The 18,755-nt window shown below is 52.3% G+C and overlaps 4 protein-coding genes across 4 annotated transcripts; 2 read left to right on the forward strand and 2 right to left on the reverse strand.

The window, feature by feature from the left end:
- Positions 1 to 3,122: 3,122 nt before the first annotated feature.
- Positions 3,123 to 3,650, forward strand: BDV14DRAFT_179127 (uncharacterized protein). The gene has a single exon (XM_073769700.1). It carries the CDS (start codon positions 3,246 to 3,248, stop codon positions 3,639 to 3,641), a length of 396 nt encoding a protein of 131 aa, XP_073624959.1. The 5' UTR covers positions 3,123 to 3,245; the 3' UTR covers positions 3,642 to 3,650.
- A 1,269-nt stretch (positions 3,651 to 4,919) lies between these two features.
- Positions 4,920 to 6,440, reverse strand: BDV14DRAFT_203150 (FAD-binding oxidoreductase; the record flags this gene model as incomplete). Its single annotated transcript, XM_073774216.1, has 2 exons — positions 4,920 to 6,194; positions 6,270 to 6,440. 2 exons carry the CDS (start codon positions 6,438 to 6,440, stop codon positions 4,920 to 4,922), a joined length of 1,446 nt encoding a protein of 481 aa, XP_073624960.1.
- Positions 6,441 to 7,190: 750 nt separating this feature from the next.
- Positions 7,191 to 13,899, reverse strand: BDV14DRAFT_112045 (NACHT domain protein). The gene is made up of 4 exons (XM_073765705.1): positions 13,241 to 13,899; positions 12,849 to 13,188; positions 12,523 to 12,798; positions 7,191 to 12,469 (listed from the first exon to the last, which is right to left on the reverse strand). Exons 1-4 carry the CDS (start codon positions 13,709 to 13,711, stop codon positions 7,350 to 7,352), a joined length of 6,207 nt encoding a protein of 2,068 aa, XP_073624961.1. The 5' UTR covers positions 13,712 to 13,899; the 3' UTR covers positions 7,191 to 7,349.
- A 2,170-nt stretch (positions 13,900 to 16,069) lies between these two features.
- BDV14DRAFT_179130 (uncharacterized protein) lies at positions 16,070 to 16,542 on the forward strand. Its single transcript, XM_073769701.1, has one exon. It carries the CDS (start codon positions 16,189 to 16,191, stop codon positions 16,501 to 16,503), a length of 315 nt encoding a protein of 104 aa, XP_073624962.1. The 5' UTR covers positions 16,070 to 16,188; the 3' UTR covers positions 16,504 to 16,542.
- The last annotated feature ends 2,213 nt before the right edge of the window (positions 16,543 to 18,755 follow it).

Consider the following 18,755-nt stretch of genomic DNA (forward strand, 5'->3'; position numbering starts at 1 on the left):
AAATTAATATCGTTTATATTCCTCTTTTTGGGTCGCCGTCACCGAGTTGGATCGTCTCTTGATGTGGGAATCCCTGCCCTGCTAGTTGCTACAGAGAGTCTATGGGCCGTGCTTACCGTGACTCGGTGTATCGAGTAGCCCGCTAGCCAGCCATCAATGAATAAATGGCGTCGATTAGTTACGAAGATATACAGGAGATCCCTACCGTCGATCCGCAGCTGCAGGTTTAGCACACTCTGGAAGAGGGTACTTTCTGCAGGCACAGTGGGGACTGTTGGCAGAGAACCATTTTCTTGGCGCTAAATCGTCCCTGGAGATACATGTCCCGCCCGAACTCCGGATACGCCATAAGCGCCTATTCCATTTCTGTTTCGTCCTATTGTCGACTATCCGCGATATAATGGATCACTTGGCTTTGGAATGAGCGGAACTTTCCCCGAATGATGCACCATCTACGATGCTTCTTCGCGGAGATTGGCGACTCTCTTCATTGAACGCCCGTGTCTGAGGTAGAACCGGCTGAGCAGCTTTTGATAGTAATTGGCGGCGGCAACTTGGATAACCAAATCCACCAATCGCAAACTCTTTCTGTAGGATGCGTCTTTGCTTGAGTCTGGGCTTTGTTGACGAGTTGCAGCCATCATGGAAGATCATTCCCTCTCCGGCTGCTCTCCTCTCGTGTTTTGGTCGTGGCTCCATGGATGACGTTGACCATCATCCGTCACTTCTGTTGACTTCAGCTATACGTGCCGTCAGAATGTTCCAAGGCACTCACTGGACTTGAGCAAGTAATATTTGGACACGTCTACCGAAATTCCATAATGCTGTTTTCAAGACAGTCAATGCATCATGCCCACGTGCACGACGATAGCTCCGTTGCATGCCGGATGGTGCCTGTTGAATCACCCAGCCGCAAGAACTACGCACAATACTCAAACTGCCGAAGCCGGAAGTTTCCAGTAGCCGTAAAAGCAATGTCATATCGTGTCCTGCACAAGGATCAGTTCATGCAGTGCGGATCAGGAGTAAGCCATTGTTCAGCAACCGAACATTAGCCAGCCACAATGACTGGCCCTATCAACCTGCTTATCCCTATCCCAATGGGTCCGGATCAAAGACCCCACACATGTACAATCAGAGCCACCAGCCTGGATATCGAAGACCTTCAAGACGGCAAGGTCCGGAAGGTTATTGGTTGTTGTGACTTCCGTTGGAGGCAGTCGCTAATATTGGGATACAATGAAGCAGTTCAGTGGTTTGAAAGGAGGGTCTTGCTAGCAAAACAACCCTTGAGCGCATCAAAGCTCTCATTATGTCGATCGATGTGCCACATTCCAGTTCCACTCAACCAAGAAACTTTATCACAGGCCTCGTCAGCTCGATGTACTAGAGGATCGCTTAATCACTCTCGTGGAACCACCCGTATCCTTGGCTGCCGATACCACAACCCATTACTCTCGCACTTCTTCGTTCAGTCTGTCAGAAACATAAACATCTGGCCCTGCAAGTGCTTGCCGGTGCCGCCTCCCAAAGCAAATCCTCGGCAATCCCTGTCAGTCAAGCCGCAGACATTCTACCTCGAATCGTATAAGGGACTTAACATTGTGAAGTCTAAATAGGATGGCCGAGGAATAATGTTGAATGCCGTGCTTAGCTTCAGCAGTCCGGTGCCTATCTCAAGTTAGCGCTGCCATCAGAGCCTATTCGCTTTGGGCCTTCTTCAGTGAGCCTTTTCACTTCCAAAAGTCAGTGTACATCTCAGCGCCCTGAAACTGAATCACTGGTGCCGTGCTGAGCTCGCAGGGAGCCCGAGGGACCATGTAAGACGGTGGTCACTATATTTGATCCACCTCGTCAATACACAGTATGAGCCGGATTTCCAATGATGCCATTACTGGTGGACATATTTTCCTGGCCAAGGCAGTGATGCTCTTGTCCAGTCGATCTGTGATGTTCCCGAGCTCGTCCCGTCGCGCTGACAGCAGGTGCCAGAGAGAGGTGCACCCGTGGGTCCGATCTGCGTGATAGTGATCCACTCTGCTCATGCATCGGTACGAACAGCTCCGTAACACAGCTGGCGGCGACGCTATGGAACCAGAAATTGGATTGATAGTGGTCCTTCAGCGCTCGGCCAGATCCGCTCCACAGAGATTCGGCAGCTCAGCCATGACGATGGAGACATGGACAAGGGCCATTGGAGGCTCCCCAATGGTCCATTATCCTTGACTTTGCAGATCATTGGTTCATGACCGTAAGGCCTGATGATTACACCAATCCGGATTGCCAGTGACTAACTACCGGTAAGCATGCGAAGGTCAGACACAATGTGCTGTGTGGCAGAGGGACCCGGTCGGTACCTATAAGACCTAAGTTCTGCTCGCCCGCTCTTTACGACTACCTATATAATTTCCATATATTAAGACAACACCAGTTACACTCGGTCACTTCCTCGACAATAGTCAGATATGTCATCTCCAACTCAAGCCGAGTTGAGTGCCTTTCCCATGCCGGAGATGGCAGACATGCCTGCACCCCTGTTTTCACCCACTGCTCCGATTGTGTCCCCAAGTCGCGTCAACCCTCCGCTTCGAAGCTCATGCAGTCAATGCAATCAGGCTAAAGTCAAATGCTCGAAAGATAGACCGACATGTCGACGCTGTGCTACAAGGAATACATCCTGCGTCTATGGGGTTTCTCTTCGAGGAGTGAAAAGGCCGCGGCCTGATCAACAAGGAGATTACGCACGCCAGCCAAGCGAGAAGAAGAGAGCTACTTCCGTAACACCGCCTATTGTCTTAGAGACCGATTCTACCTCTTCTATCGATGGGCTGACGGAACCGACGCACTTTCCGGATTGGGCGAACGGCGACCCATACACGGATGGGTTCCTGAACAACGACCTTGACCTATCAACTCTCCTATCCTTGGAGTCATGGGATACGTCGCTCTCGGATCCCTCATCGTTTTCCTTTGAGTTAGATCTCGTGAGCTCACAGCCTCCCTCAACGCAGCCTTGGGTCGCACCGCAGGCGGCCCTTCCCCCGCTGACATTGCCGCTCAGCCCCATCTCACCACCAGGCTCACGACACGGCCAAATCGAAACGGCCCCCACTGCAAGCTGTCCAAAGCCCACTGGACCCTGCGCCTGCCAGCAAAACATAACCTATAAGCTAGCTCAGCTAGAAGTTTCCAGGGCGCCCCATCGGTTCCATTTTCACGAGTTCCTGGCGGACCATCGTGCAAACATGGCTCTATGCGGATCCGTTCTGGACTGCATAGATCCACAGCATACACCAGGGATGCTGCTGCTCTTACCACTCATTGCTCTGCTCAACCACATGACGGCTGCAGTCGATGAGGTTCTGCAAGGAGGCGACACGAGTCAGACACCCGCCAGCACAGCATCCGCGCCTGTATCGCCTTCTGACTATCGCAAGGAACAGGTCAGTCAAGCAAACACGCTGCGTGCTGAGCTTGCCAAGCTGGGGGCGTTAATACAACAATTCGACCGCCGATACTGCAAGATTGACAATGCCTGCTTTGGCGAGGACACGTTCCTTCTGTCTCCATTGTTCTCCAATCTGCAGTGGAAGACGCAGACGAAGTTTGACGCGGCGCGTTCATGGATGCCGCGACTGTGAAACGGTAAAGTCATTCTTTCTATCCATTATATAATAGCGAGCGATACTACGATAATATATATCCATATTCTCTCCTTCCACTGGGCCCCTTTACTACCAATATCTCCCTCCCCTACACGTCAACGCAAATCACACAATAAGTCCGCCGTTGGAATATGCCAGCACAAGGCAACAACTAGGCACCCAGTATAGAATCTCCCAAGGCCCTAAGTTAAATCAGCACGAGTCAGAGCCAACCACTAATACGAGCGCTACCGCTTATTCAACCCCAGATTGATTTCCAGATCCTCAACCAGGGATAACAGTTAGTACTCCGGATCCCGTACAGGGCACCCCGTAACCCGACCCTACTAGTCTTTACGAGGCCCACATACGGAGATGTCCAGAATCAATGAAATCCAGGAAACAAAATAAAAAAGAAATGAACCAAACAAACACCCTTGCCGATTCTGCAGTAAGCGCCACACTCAGCCCAGGCCAACCCAAGTCCAGCCCAAGGGCAAGCCACATCCAACCCCAAGACCCAAGAGTAAGACTCAGGAGCCAGGAATCACGAAAGAAGGCAAAGGAGATCAGACAGAAGACCAAGGACAACGGACCACAGTCCAGCCCGGAGTATTTCCATTTCCCACCCCAAGCCGGAGTTTCAGTGCGCCCGACAAAGCTTGTCGGTGCCTAGCGGCGTAGCGCGCCTAATTTAACTACATTTGGGCACAGGTTGACTTTGATCTGACGGGCGCTATCTTTTATGGTCTCTAGTCTCTAGTCTACAGAATACCGCTGGGGCTGATGCTGATATGCGGCTGGAGCTGGGCGGAGTGCTGAAGAGTGAGGGACCCACCAATTATTGGAAGTGATTTTCGTCGGGATTCGCGGCTAACTGTACGGTAGCTGAAGGATTCGATTTCAACAGGGGGTGAGGTGGTCGGAGGAACTCCGGCTTATTTTTGGGCGTTGCGATGCGAGAGAGTTCAGTCGTTTCTGTGGTTCGTCTGGGATTGGGCGGTTTCTGGGAGGTTCTTACCTGCAGGTGCGTTGGCTGGTCAGTGGTCCAGGATTCGAGCTGTGCCCTACTTGTCAGACCCGTGGATGCCTTATGGTTACTCTCAGCACCGAGCATCAATCGCTCTCCTAATGCCTGGAGGATTTACGGAGTAATAAATCTCAGCATGCTGGACTAATGATATGGCTGGTTTCGATTCAAAGAATAACATAAAGCTCTAATAATAGGCCAAAGCAACAGCGCCAGTCGACCCTACCCACAATACCCGACTGCGATCACAGCTGATACCACTTGTTGAAGACATTACTGGGGTCGTACTGGGCCTTGATATCAACAAGGCGCTGATAGTTTACCCCAAAAACATCACGCGGATCTGCAGACAAATGATCGTAATTGCCATACTCTGTCACCGGTCCTACAGCCGGCCGGCCATTGTTGCTCCGCTCGTCAGCGACGAGCTGCGCAACAACTCGACACCATGCCTCCATTCTGATATCTTCCATTACGTCGTTCCAATACAGCATCACCATGGCATTCTGAAATGGACCACGGTGCCCGTGTGCCGTCGCCACAACAGGAGTCTCGCACCATTTGTCGGGTTTGTAGAACTCGAATTCAATAAGAGAGCGATCTCCGCCCGCAATGTTAAGATGAATGGCTTCGAACGCCGGAATGATCTTCTCCCTGATGAACTCTGGCCGAAGGGGCGTGGTGAAGGCGGCTCCTTTGGATACGTTGCGACCACCGCGCCTCGCATCTGCTGTCAGCATGTTGTTGACTGAGGCGTAAGTCCGTTCCATTGTTGTGTCCACCACAGGGCCCAGATCGAGGAGTGGCTGAAAGATAGGCAAAGCTGTTTCTTTCTTGCCATAGTGGAAGACGGAGACCATGATGCCTAGGGAGCGTTCCGTACCGGCAAAGGGGTATCTGGAAAGCTGGACAACCATGGACGAATCTCCATTCGTTGTTTCAATCAAGTTATTGCCAAACTCAATAATGCTCTCGATGTTACCGTGGGAAAACATGAGCGTTCCCCCCCAAACAGGGTCCTTGTGCTTGTGAGCCTTAAAGATGAATTCGACAACAACACCAAAGCATTGCCCTGCTCCTCGAATCGCCCAAAAGAGATCAGGGTGCTGCGACTCTGACGCAATAGCGACGCTTCCATCTGCTAGAACCACTTTCGCCTGCAACAGATTATCGATTATCAACCCGTACTTGGGCGCAAGCCAGCCATAGCCACCGCCGAGCGTGATCCCACCAATCCCAGTATCGTTCACAATCCCAGCCACGAGGGCGAGACCCTTTCCCACCAGACGATCATCAACATCCTTCCACCGACACCCACCTCCAATCCTCACCGTCATACTATCTTCATCCGCAACTACATATTTGATCTTCTGCAGGTCGATGATCAGCCCGCCGTTTGACGACGACGCGGAACTCGTGGTATGTCTGCCGCAAGCGACGGCGAAATCAACATGGTATCGCACGCATGCGAGTATAATATACGAGATCTCCGTAGTTAGATCTGGAAGCGCGATTATTGCCTATTATTGATGAAGGGTCAGTCAGGTCCGTCGGAGAAGCTCCTGGAAGGGGATGAAGAGTATAGTGAGCCGAACCGGACGATTGACAACGACGTCTGACCAACGCAGAATATTCTCGTGGTAGTCCGGTGATACAGGCTTGTGGTCGTCCGGTGAGTCTCGCGTTTGAATCTCGCATTCTATATTCTGGATGAGGTCACGCAGGAGCTTTTCTATGTCGACAGGGTCGTTGCGCATGGTAGCCATGGTGTGGGGTATGCTCTTTTATGAATATACAAGAAGGAATTGAGAATATGAGGTATGTATTTCTACAATTGATGAACTAGGAATAGCAAGACGATTAAAACATATGGGAGTGACGGGACCGGCAAGTCGTTGATTGAGGTGGTCCGGTCCCAACGGACCTACAGTCCAAGGTCAAGGGTCGCTCCTTCTCTTCCTGATACCATTTTCTCCTGCCTATTTTACGGTTATCACACCGATACGGCTGTAAGTTGACTTATGTCCGAGCCATCTCATCGCGGGTGGATTTACGGGTGGGTTCCAAGGTCTGCATAGTATGATTCTCTGTTATCCGATGGAAAGTAGCCTCTACAGCCGGATCACGCTTCCTCGAATTCTCTAAAAAACATATGCTTAGAATTACGTTCCCCCCTTGAGTCCCTTCTTCCAGGTTTCATTGGGTCTCCGAATAATGCGTAGGGTGTCTTACTCTCCTTGGTTTTTGAGATTGACTGTGCTACACAGAACGCGTAGCGAAAAATATACAATAGTTACCTCCATTTAATCTTTCAGCAATAGATATCTAGTATCTAAGTGGAAGAACTCGTCTATTTTCCCAATCATTATTTAAATACGTCATGGTTCTTCTTCGTCATACTTATGTTTTGTTCGTGGACAATGGTTCGTTTTATCGTCTCGTGCTAAAGACGATTTTCGGATACTGACTCTTACTAGGACGTGAGAAGACGGGGACATCATTCGAATGACTAGAGAGCCCATTCCGATTAAACTAGCCGCTAGATACAATAAACAATAAAGTACAGTGTACAAACGAAAGACCGACGTCAAGTCGTCAGAGAAACATCAAACACAAGCACACAAGGCGCAGAAGATCAAAGATTAGGTACAATCAGAATACTAGGTATGTGTAAATCAAAGTTCCTCCTCAATAGCCCCTGCACCAACACCGTTCGCACCATTAGAAGTAATGAGGTGCTCGCGGGAGTCATGCAGAAGGTTCCATTCCTTGAACTCCGTGTCGACGAGATCCTCGGTGCCCTCGGCCTTACCGGATCCGAAGCCCTTGAGGTCCCACTTCTCGGTACCCTCAATACCCTTCAGAGCAGCAGGGTACTCGCGGAAAAGATCAGCATTGAGACGCTCGTACTCAGAGTACTCCTTGGGCCAGCCACCGAGGCGCTGGATAGCGAGCTTGAACAGCTTGAAGTGGGTACGGACTTGGTCGTCGATGCTGCCGTTGCCGAAGGCTTCAACGGATTCGTCGAGGTCGAGGATTGAGCCGTCGCCGGAGAGGCTGCCGTCGAGATCGTCAAAGGTGGGGTCGCTGAGGGCGCGGAGGATGTTCTCGTGGAGGGCGGCAGCGCGTTTGTAGTAGCGGTTCGCGAGCTCCTGGGCGTCCTTGTTGGATTGGTAGCGCTGACCGACACCGGTGTAGAGCTGGGAAAGCAGGATGGACATGGTGAGCGTGCTGGGATGGCGAGCGCCATGGACGCGGCGGCAGTTGTAGACGATGTCCTCTGCAAGACGAACAGCGGAGGTAGTGTCGCCGACCAGGTAGCGCACCATGATGTAGAGGCGACCAAGCGACAGGGTGGTGTAGGGGTCCCAGTCGCGCTGGGCCTCGCGGCTATGCCAGATCGAGGTGAGAACCATGGCGAGAGTCTGGTAGTCGCCCTGTTCGCCGAGAAGGCCGATGAGGTCGTTGAGGTGGCTGAGGCCGACCTGGGCGAGGTTGATCTTGAGTTCCTGCAGGACCTTGAGAACGTCCTGGATAATTGTCGCGGAAGTCAGGAGCATCTTCTTGCGGTGGGTGTCGTTTAGCTGCAGGCCGCGACCGGAGACGTTCATGCTGAGGGCAAGAACGAATCGGGCGACGGCAGGGGTGTGGTAGCTTTCCTGGGCAGCAATGTACTTGAATGACGCCAAGGCCAGCTCACAGGCCTCGTCGAACTTACCCAGCTTGATGAGTTCGAGAACGTGGGTGTTACTGGCAATACCGACCGAGCGGACAATGTTTTGCGACTGGCGGGTGCTGAAGTAGCTGAGCACCATCATGATGAAAACCTTGACCTCGGCCGGGGATTTGAATCCAATGCGCTTACCCTCGTGGGCGAGGAAGTAGGTGATGAATTCATTGGTAATGTCGTTAGCAACTTGCTGGCGGTTGTTGGTGAGCAAGAAGTAGTGAAGGCGAGCAGCAGAAGCGCTGGCGGATAGGAACGTGCTGCTGGACTGAATCTGTTGACGGAACTCCTCAAAGTAGACCAATTCGGTGGTCAGCGAGGCAAGAATCTCAGTAACAGTGGATGTCTGACGGTAGAGCTGGTGCTCAAGCTGGGCAAGGAAGATAAGACTGGCACGGCTCTTAGATGTGAGGTCAAACTTGGAAGACTTCACATTGGAGGTGTCCTTGCGGATCACTTGACGGTAGACCTCATCGGATAGCTCAATTGCCTTGTGGGTTTGCTTGGTGGCAATGTAGGAAGACACAATGGTTGCGGCGGCCTCGCTCAGACGAGTAATAGAAGTCTCGGTGGAGAGAATGTTGACGGTTGCTTCTTGCAATTCTTGAACGACCGATTCGGTCTTGTTCTGCCTAGAGTAGAAGCTGATGACTTCACGCATTCTGCTGAGAGACTCCTCATGAGCCCAACCGTAGCTCTCACGAAGCGAGGTGACACGCTTCCTGAGGACCCTGACGGCTTGGTCGACCTGGGCGGAGGATGCAGTCTCAGTGAGCTGAGAGTTGGTGAGGATGGCAGACTGCTCCTCATACAGAGCATCCAGAGTACCTCGAATGTCCTGAATGTCGACCTCATTGGAGTTGATCTTGAGGAGCTCTTCGTACAGACGGATAGCCTCGATCTCGTGGTGCTTGGACTCCTGGCATAGCTGAGCCAGGGTCAATGTCGCCTGCACAGTGATTGAAGCCGTTGCACTGAATACCGTCTTGCACTTCGTCTGGTATTCAGTGGTGACCTTGTGGATCGTAGTGTAGTCGGTGCGCACCGCACGCAGGGACTTGATGTAGCGATTGAAGACGCCCTGTACAAACTTCTCATCCTGGAACTTAGGGCTGAGCTTGGGCTGGCTGAGCCAGGTAGTGAAGAGAATCTGGCAGTAGTGAAGAGCATCCGAGTAGCGGCCCTGGTTCCAGAGTTCTGTCGCAACAATGTCCAAAGGCTCCAAGGAGTCGGGGTGATACTTGCCGTCCTTGCTCAACGCCTGGATGATCTGCTGGTAGTAGTCCAAGAAGATCGGCCGAGGGCGGGTCAGCTCAGCCAACGTGCGAAGGGTCTGGATTACGCTGGGATTCTCGGGACCATAGTGCTTGGTGTAATCGTGCAAGAGCTCCTGGTAGACACTGATAATCGGATCAGTTTGAGAAGTGCGTTCCAAAAGGCGAAGAAGCTCCGAGACGTGATGCTGGCGGAGCTTATCCTCAACGTTCAGTCCTGAGCGGACAGCGTAGTAAATACGCAGACGGGTGTCTTGCTCCTTCGTCAGGCGGTGACGGGAGTGGTAGCACTGTGCGAGGCGCTCGGCGAGGGCAAGGGATTTGTCGACGTGCTTCTGAGGAAGAGTGACGTCCTGAACAGTAGTAGCGAAGAAGGTCGTCCAGGTGTTTCGCAGAATCTGCTTGATCGTACGAGAAGCGTGCTGCCAGCGGCGCTGCGACATGTAGAGGGCAAGCAAAGTCTCCGTGCTGCTATAGAAACTCTGGCTGACCTGGCTAGAAGAGCTGGATGACTCCAAGATCATCTCTTCCAAAGTGGATTCGGAGACAACCGAGGTCGAGGAGGCCGAGTGCATAACCTCTTCAGAAGTGCTGTGCAACAGGTGCTGCACCTCCTTGGCGCTGGAAGACTCTGACCGACGGGTGCTGTGATAGTACTCCGAAACCTGCTTAAAAACGCTCAATGCAGCCGTGGAGAGTCCGACACTCTTCATTACCTTGGCAATCTCCTGGAGATGGACCGCCGTAGAGTCGGTCAGACTGAGGCTGGAGTGCTGGTAGTCCTGCCAGAAGCTAGTGAGAACCGATGAGGCTTCACTCTCACGCTTCTGGGTTCTCAAGAAGTTAGTGTAGGCAAGGATGACCTTTATCTTCTTCTCTTCCCACAAAGCGGATGAATGCACGCGAGACTCAAGGGTCGCTCGCTGCCAGAACTCAACGTAAGTGCGCTCGGCGAGGTCCACTCGGCCACTCTGGAGGTACTTCTCCGCAAGCCTGACGAGGGCATCAACCTCGTACGACTCAGTATTCTCGAGAAGGTCGTCTTCCTCATCAAGATCCAGGCGGAGAAGGTATCCACTGTCAGCCAGCTTATCACCGCGGCCAACGAGGCGAACATCGAGCGTCCCAGAAGAACCATTAGTGGTACCATAATCACCCGTTGTGAGGGTCTGAATGTTGGCAGTGATTTTCTCCAGATTCTTGGTGTCCTTGATCTTGCGGTAGTGCTCCGCAAGAGTCTGCAAGACGGAAACAACCTTCTGGGATGTCTTTCCGTAGTGAACTTTGTAGCATTCAACAAGGACAAAAAGCAGCTCCTCGCGCTTCACCATAATATCAGTCTTGGTCTCCGTAATGTTCTCAGTGGTCAGGTCTAAGAAGGTTGTGACCATCTGCATGGTTACAATGTGACGCGTTGTGAGGAGCTTCTGACTAAGAACGGACGACTCGTAAAACACAGTCAAGGTGTCGGGATGGTGCACCTGGCGGAAGAGAGTCGCCAAGATAATAATCGTCTGCAGAGTGGTTACATCCTCTGTAGTGAGAACGGTCCGGTAGATGTTGGCGACCGTGGTTTGGAACGTCAAAAGATTAGGCAAGGAAATGTTGTCCAGCACGGATCGTAGAAGGCGAACGACTGTTGTGGAGGTCGGCAGGACCTTGGCGATATCCTTGGATGCAGAGGGTTCACCATCCTTGGTGTAAATTGTTGTCTGACGGAAGGTAGGAATCCAGTAGCGCAGAGCAAAGTCCAAGAGCGGATTTTTGTCCAACAAAGTCGTCGTGTCATGGTAATCAAGAGTCGGCAGCGATGAAGGCTCCTGCTGCTCAGTGACATTGGTCTTGATGTAGATGAGCAGCCTGGTAACCAAATCGGCGTGGCGTTCCTTGACAGATGGGATCAATTTGCCTTGACTGAAGACATCGACAACAGCAGTGCGGATAAGACCATGGCGCAAAAAGAAGTAGTCATACTGCAGGAAGACAAGAGAGTTGAGGGGCTTCAAGGCGTGCAATGGGTCGACGCGGGTGTCAGAAACAGTGAGTTTGTCAGTTTGAATGGAAGCAAGTGCCGCGAGCTCTTGTACATGCAGTGGGCGCTCAGCTGTTGCAAGCCAGAGAAGCATTAGCTTGCCCTCGGGAGTGACTTCCGATTGCTGTAAGGAGTGGAGGACAAAATCGGTCACGGTGGGTTTGGCCGAAAGAAGGCTGTCAAGGGTCTTGCGGAGGCTCTCCGGGCTGGATTCTCGGCGAACACGTTTGGCGATGAGTTTAGCCGACAGGAACGAGCTGTGAGAGGCCTGAGCGATACGCTCGATAACGGTCTCTTGTTCAATGGACGGGAGACTGGAGAAGGCATGGCTGTGGTTGAAGCAGCCTCGTACGACAGCGGCAATATCGTCAAAGATGTTGTCGTCCGTGATGCGAACGCGAGCCTGTCCCTCGATCTTTGGTGGAGTTTGGGAGCCGAGCGTAATAAACCTAGCATTGGATGACTTGCTCGCGGCTCTGGTAAGTCTCTGGAGCAACTTGTCTTCACCACAGGTGGCTTCATCGACACCATCCACGACGAGGACCAACTCCTTAGCACCCTTGAGAGAAGCACCCAATGCATGTTCGACAGCATCCCAAAGTATACTGTCGTAGGTTTCATGGTCAGCCGTTCCGTTGCTGCGACGCAGTGCATCAGTGAGGATGCGGAACAAGGCAATGTTGCCAATGCGTTTCTCGAAGAGTTGCGACAGAATTGACCTCGCAACAGCGAACGAGCTAGTTTGAGCGGGAATGCGGCCGTCTGATCCATGTATTAGTAGGAAAAGATAACATGTAAAAACGAAGCCGACTTACTTATGGGAACGAAGATGGTCTGATAGGAGACACCACCGTGAGGATGCTGGAGGTGATCGATGATGACAGAGGCTAGCACAGTCTTGCCAGATCCTGGTTGGCCCGTGATACTGAGATGTTTCTGATGGGTCTTGAGAAATCGTGTCAAATACGGGCCCATCCAAAGACACGTGAGCTCCTCACGGTCTTGGGCCAGGTGAGAGCTGTTGTCCACGATGCTACCTACGACAGGATCCTCTGGGGCAAGCCATGTCTTAATAGCCTTGACTTCGGAAACTATTCTCATGTTAGAAAGGTTCATATTCAGGATACGACAGTAACATTACCTTTATCTGCGTCAAAGTTTTCCCGTAGGAGCTGGTGCCTCCACATAGACTCGGAAATCCTCTCGCAGCGCTGCTGGAAGGTCTGGATTTGACCAGGGAAGGTGCGATAGATGTTCACAGAGACGGAAGCCGATGTCAATCCACGGATTGCCTGGTGGAAATGGGTAGACACATTTGCAACAAGAGTAACAAGGTCGGAGAGCGCAAGCACGAGCTGTTCCTGGATATCCTGTGTGACACTGAAGAGTTCGGTACGCTCCAAGAGGTTTACCAAAGACATCGAGATACTGTAGAAGAATCCGAAGGAAAGCATCAACGCACTCGCATTCTCTCTTCCGAGCTATTAAGGTAAAGTTAGTGTAAGGCCAACGAATAGGGGTGGAATCTCGTACCTCAAGAAGCATAGCGCAGTATCCGTAGGAAAGCTGAGCGGCCAGGTAGCTGTCACCGGCAAATTGCTCAATCGCCACATCGAACGAGTTCAAACGGTCGACAAAGAGCTGAGCCCAAGCAAGGACCTTGTCATAGTCACTGCCCTCAGGAGGTAGCAAACTCATGCGCTCCGACCTGATCCACTCCAGAAGCGAGAGGTGAGTGGCAGTCAAGAGCCTGGAAGTTGCATTGGCTCCAAGCTCCTCGCCGCTGCGACGCTGGAGGGAGCTGACAACGCTGGAGATGTTTGTCGACCCAATAGAGCGGAAGTTGCGGGAAGTGACTCTCGGGGACACAACAGAGCGACCGGCTCCTGAAACGACGCTATCTCCGTCATTGATTCCGGAAACGCGGCGGGAGCTTGAGATGCGCTTGTGGCGGAAGATTCCGTCTGCGGTGGGGGAAACGGGGGACATGATAGAGGGGGCCATGGTGACTTCGGGTGTGGCTTTTGTGGACCTTATCGTCTGAGGCAGCTTGGAACGCAGTGGGGTCTTGGGGGAGGGGTTGTAGTCCGGTTTGTACGGCCTCGAGGGTCCAGAGGTGGGAGGGGGCGTTTTTATCTGAGTGAGTTTGGGGGAGGACTTTTCCACTGGTGCTTCAGAACCACGAACACAGCCGCACGTCAGGATACAATGGAGGCGAGATTTGCACTTAGCGTGGGATGAGCGAGATGTTTCGTGAGATCGTTGTTGTGGTTCAGTGTAGCCACAGCAGCCACAAGATAAGATGCAACGAAGTAAAGACTTGCGTAAGCGGGAAGTTTCTGTACCGTAAGACTCTCCACAGAGACAACGGCAGCGAAGAATGCGTCGAAATCCAAAGCAGGTGTTTGATTCAGTCCGACTCGAAGCGGTAGATCGTGATGCTTCTTTAGGAGATGAGAAGCACCGGCAGCGTAATACACGTGGGAATAGGGAGCGGCAGCTGAGTCGAGTGTTTCTCGAAGTAGTAACTTCTGAATCTTCGTTTATGGAAGAGAAGCAACAGCAAAGTAATGTCCGACAGGTGCCTGAGGAGCGCCTGTTATGAGATTGGTGAGCCGGGATTGCCTCCAGGGTTTCGTCTGAGCAAGGGCAACACCCACAATGTAGTAGGCGGCGGATGGAATACAGAGTGACGGTGTATAGTAAAGATGTTATCTTAGTAAGAGTGAAAAAGGTCTTTAGACTGGATGGTTGATTGAGGGTTGGGATGTGCCCCTATATACCTGCAGGTGTACTGCCTGCTACTGGGGTTCTTGCATCAACGTCAGCGTCTCACTTCTGGGTATCCCGACATGTACAGAGTACTTCATTGCGGACTTTCGCGAACGTGGCTGGCTGATGGGTCCAATGTGATGAGCTCGACTTTGTGTAATCATGCAGGCGGATCGTCGTGTTGGGAATCCAGCTGGGGTAGAGCTCCAGAACCTAGCCGCCCTGGGTCGAATTCGCTGATGCGGAATGGCTGCGAGGCCCATGAGTGACGAAAGAGCTCCAATTGGTGGTGGAGACACACAAGGAGGTGCATACCATGCAGTCAGAGCGAACCGTGGCTACAGTGCCATTGCAGGGATTGCCCTCCATGACTTCCATTGTTGGCAAGCTGCAACCGCAACTGGCAAAACCGTCAGCCCGCAGGCCGTTTCCAGTAAGAATCAGAGTCTTGGTCAAGGCGCCGACAGATGTTCATGTCAATCCGTTCAAAGTGCAGCAGTCATGCTGTGCTGCATCGGAACAAACCCAATGACAGGCCACGGACGAGACTGGAGGAAAAGCAGTGGGTAAGCAACCAAGCGTGATAGACGGATCTACCTTAGACGAACTCGAGATCGGAGCGGGGTTTGGAGCACAGACAAGAACTTGCACTAGTTGATCTCGCAGATCCGGCCATATTATTGACTAACACACGGTTCCATTCTGTAGTGGTCCAGTGCGGAACTGCAGCGGGCACTCCGCGGCCACCACGTCCATGATGGCCTAGACGCCAGGAATTAATTGAGAGCATGCACGTGTGACCGACGCAGCTGGGGTAATCTGGCGAGAGGGTGGTAGCTGAAGACACCAAAGAGGAAGAATCGGAAGCAGTGGAAGAAGTGGTAGTGGCTGAAGGAAGCTGAAGGTTGAGTGCTCCTGGGCGCCATGCCCAATCCAGGTTAGTGTATCCACAGCCCAGCTCGCCGCAGTTCCCCAACTTTCTTCCTCCTCTCACGCTCTGTCCTCTCTGCGTCTCTCCTCCTCCTCTTCTTCTTTTCTTCTGCATTGCCCCACTCCTATCTGCATGATCGCGCTACCGAGTAAGGATAATCCCGGAGATTTGATATTATTAGCCCTGCCATATTCTTGGTTCGCCCGCTCCGGCGATCTGGGCCCCAGAGAACCTCGAATCGGATCGACACTGTCACCATCCCGCCCGCTGAACCACCTCGACAAAGACTGCTATGGCCTCCAGGTTGTTGTATAGCACGGTGCTTCATCGCACTTTCACGAGCATTCAAGTTATTCAGGAATCCTTGACCCTTGGAGCACAGGGCTTCTCTAAGTCCAAGTTCAGCCAGCCGCTGGGAGGTTCGTCCGACTCGTCATATTCTCCACTGACCTTGCATTAGCATGTTCCAATTCCAACCTATAATGCCCGCCTCGGCTCAAACATGCAGCTCCTGATATCATTCATGCATGCTTCTCCGCGTTTGCCTCTTCCAAACTTCCTACTGCTATCGTGGGTCATCACTCTGATGAAACTTGTCTACCCATAGCTATGCCCTGCTCCTCTTACCCTTTCCTGCCGCTTGGACTCCGAATTTCCGGTCGCTGAACATCAAACTCAATTGACTTCAAGGTGTCTGGCATGTTTCCTACCCCTCATTGGACAATTATGTGGTTTTCGATCTCCATGTCAAACTTCAACACCCCCACCTAAGCCCTCGATGCCGGTTACCATTCCAATCGGGACCCACAGACACCTGCCACTCTCAGCTTCCAACATCCTTTTAACACTTCGCTTAGCTAGAGCTGCAGGTCTGGTCTTCGGGATTTGGCATGTATTCTGCAGAATATCGGCGTTCTTCTATGATCTCAAGATCACATTACTCAGGCTTGGGGAACGGTGGATCTGCGGGCAGCTACGCCCCTGCGCTTATCCTTTCGCACTTTGTGCTGCACAGAGTGTACTGCCGAATTGTGTGGTAGCTGGTAAGTATTACCCCTCACTGCGTCATGTATCCGCCTTCATGCATCTATAAGCTCCAGCTATTGTCTCATCCAACAGCTGCATATCCCACTATTACTCTCCTCGCACTTTTGCGCAGCGAAGATCTCTTTGGCCCGCATATTCGCATTGAACTGATATCACTACTGTCTCCAGGGACCTCATTGACGGTCCGCCATGACACTCGGATCGCCATCCTGATAACTAGATAGACAAGGATATCGTCGCTGATGGAGTGAAAGGACAATGGTACCCTCCGATCGATCAGCAACATCCGGGACAAGGCGGAGAAACCACCCGCTGTGGGTACTGTTCGTCCCAAGCGAAGCTCGACCACGGCACAGCAGCTCGGCTAATCGAGATTCGCAAAGCCGTACCAAGATCGCGGTTCTATACTTCGTAGCCCGCATCTGGAGCAATCGAACCTAACTCTTGGAAACTAATACCATCGTCCTGGTCCTTCAACGCACGATGATGTTATAGGAGCGTGTATTGTGGGCTCTGGAAATCACGCACCCGCATCGTCAGTTGTTTGATTCGTCCCAACCTTCGTTATTCCTGTTTTTCTGAATAAGGGGCTTTGGTCTCGACTTGGTCCCGGTGAGCTACTCTGTAGTTCCCTCTCTCGGGCAGACCGACCGTGAGCATCTTCCCACTTTGGTTACTCCTGCGGTTACGATCTCAATGGCATTTCCTTCGGGCCAGGTCATATAGTAGGACGGCTGGGATATGGACCCCGATACCAGTCGAGCCGACCGATATGCGCTCCCGTGCACGCATAAGCGGCTACATTTTTGCATCGGATATATATATTGTGGGACACCCTGGGCTTCCGAAGATATGCCACAGATGACGGGAAGGGAAATTGTGCAAGCAGTAGGTACATCTCATCTTTACCTCGGTCAGAACCATCTCTTGGCCGGACCTACCAATTTCCAGTCTTTTCTCAAGAAACCCCCCCTGCTCTCCTCGGACTTACGCGAAGTCATTAGCCAATGCACCGCACAGCCCACCAGCCCGTGTCGCAGAATAGCGCCAAAAAGAAAAAGACCTGTCTTATCGCTCGCTCTGCATTGGAGTCTGCCACTCGCGCAAAATTCAGGCACCCGTCATACTGTCAAAGTTCTGCAACCTGCAGCTGAAAGTCGCCGGGATGCTCGTATACGGGCTAGCCCGTAGACCAAGTGGCACGTGCGTATGCTCAGATAGCGCCGATTTTCCGAACGCGAGATCCGCGCCCGGTCGCCCACGCTTTGTCTAGCGCACGGCACTCCCGCGCTGCCGCTGTTCGCCCTTCGCACCGGCACAGAACCAGCGGTAGACAGCCGGAGGAGCAGGACACGTGGACCCACAGATCGATGAACGGTTCATCATTCATCGTCATGCCCGCTAAGGTAAGGAGTGGTTGCCCCGTCTGGGCGAAAGAAGGCGAAATGCGACCGAGAGCTACTTCGTATACGAGGCAAACGTCCAAACTGGCTACTGCAGCAGTTCGCGACGCTTGCGGCGCCTCTGCAGCTTTGAGCGAATTTCTGCAAGCTTGACTACTGTACTGTGTACTCCGGACGTACCTATCGAATCGCGGATAAAGGCACCCGACCAATGAGTGCCCGGCAGGTCAGAGAGCTTACTTTTGAGAGCTGCAGATTGTTTCCAGCTCGCCTCAAGCCCGAGTAGCCCCCGAAGAGTACAGTGTTCGCGCCGCGTCCAATCAAACCGCCGGCTAGAATTTCCTCGAGCGCGCGTGTAACTTGCCCCGTTCACTTATCACACACCGTTCGACTCGCATATCATGCTAAATATGCACTTGCTGGATCCGGTCGCAAGAAAATGGCTAGCTATGGAGAGATATGCGTTAGATGCGAAGGCTTCGACTGGCAATTACCTAGATGATTGAGCGACTTGCAGGATGCAGAGGAAAAGATCTCATTCAAAGACATAGACGCGAAAAATCCCCCTGAAGCGCACTGATCTCACGGAAACTTTTCCTACCCGAGCTTCCATCGCCCTTTATTTGGGACCAAACACAATGCAACCATGAGCGACGACTCATCCGTGGAGAACCGATATGGGAAGGTGCGAAAACGGCCCGCCGTCTGGGTCGTACCTACCATTTCTATATTTGGTAAGGAACACGAGAAAAGCGCGACCCGTCCGCGCTATCGGGAAGGAGCGCACTAAGCCGGCAGGCATGAACGCGAGTACCAGTCGCGCCTTCCTTGCATTCTTGACCCGACTTTAACCGCGTATTATTTCCGAGCAACTCAGATGTCCACTCCTAGTATA

This window comes from Aspergillus stella-maris (genome assembly GCF_047715825.1).
Source record: "Aspergillus stella-maris strain CBS 113639 unplaced genomic scaffold BDV14scaffold_56, whole genome shotgun sequence".
In the NCBI taxonomy this organism is placed as follows: domain Eukaryota; kingdom Fungi; phylum Ascomycota; class Eurotiomycetes; order Eurotiales; family Aspergillaceae; genus Aspergillus; species Aspergillus stella-maris.

Coding starts and splice junctions, on each gene's coding strand:
- BDV14DRAFT_179127 (XM_073769700.1), top strand. CDS start 3,246: ATGGCTCTATGCGGATCCGTTCTGGACTGCATAGATCCACAGCATACA.
- BDV14DRAFT_112045 (XM_073765705.1), bottom strand. CDS start 13,711: ATGGCCCCCTCTATCATGTCCCCCGTTTCCCCCACCGCAGACGGAATC. Junction 13,189..13,240: donor ACTGCGCTATGCTTCTTGAG/GTACGAGATTCC, acceptor TTACCTTAATAG/CTCGGAAGAGAGAATGCGAG. Junction 12,470..12,522: donor GACCATCTTCGTTCCCATAA/GTAAGTCGGCTT, acceptor TACATGGATCAG/ACGGCCGCATTCCCGCTCAA.
- BDV14DRAFT_179130 (XM_073769701.1), top strand. CDS start 16,189: ATGCCGGTTACCATTCCAATCGGGACCCACAGACACCTGCCACTCTCA.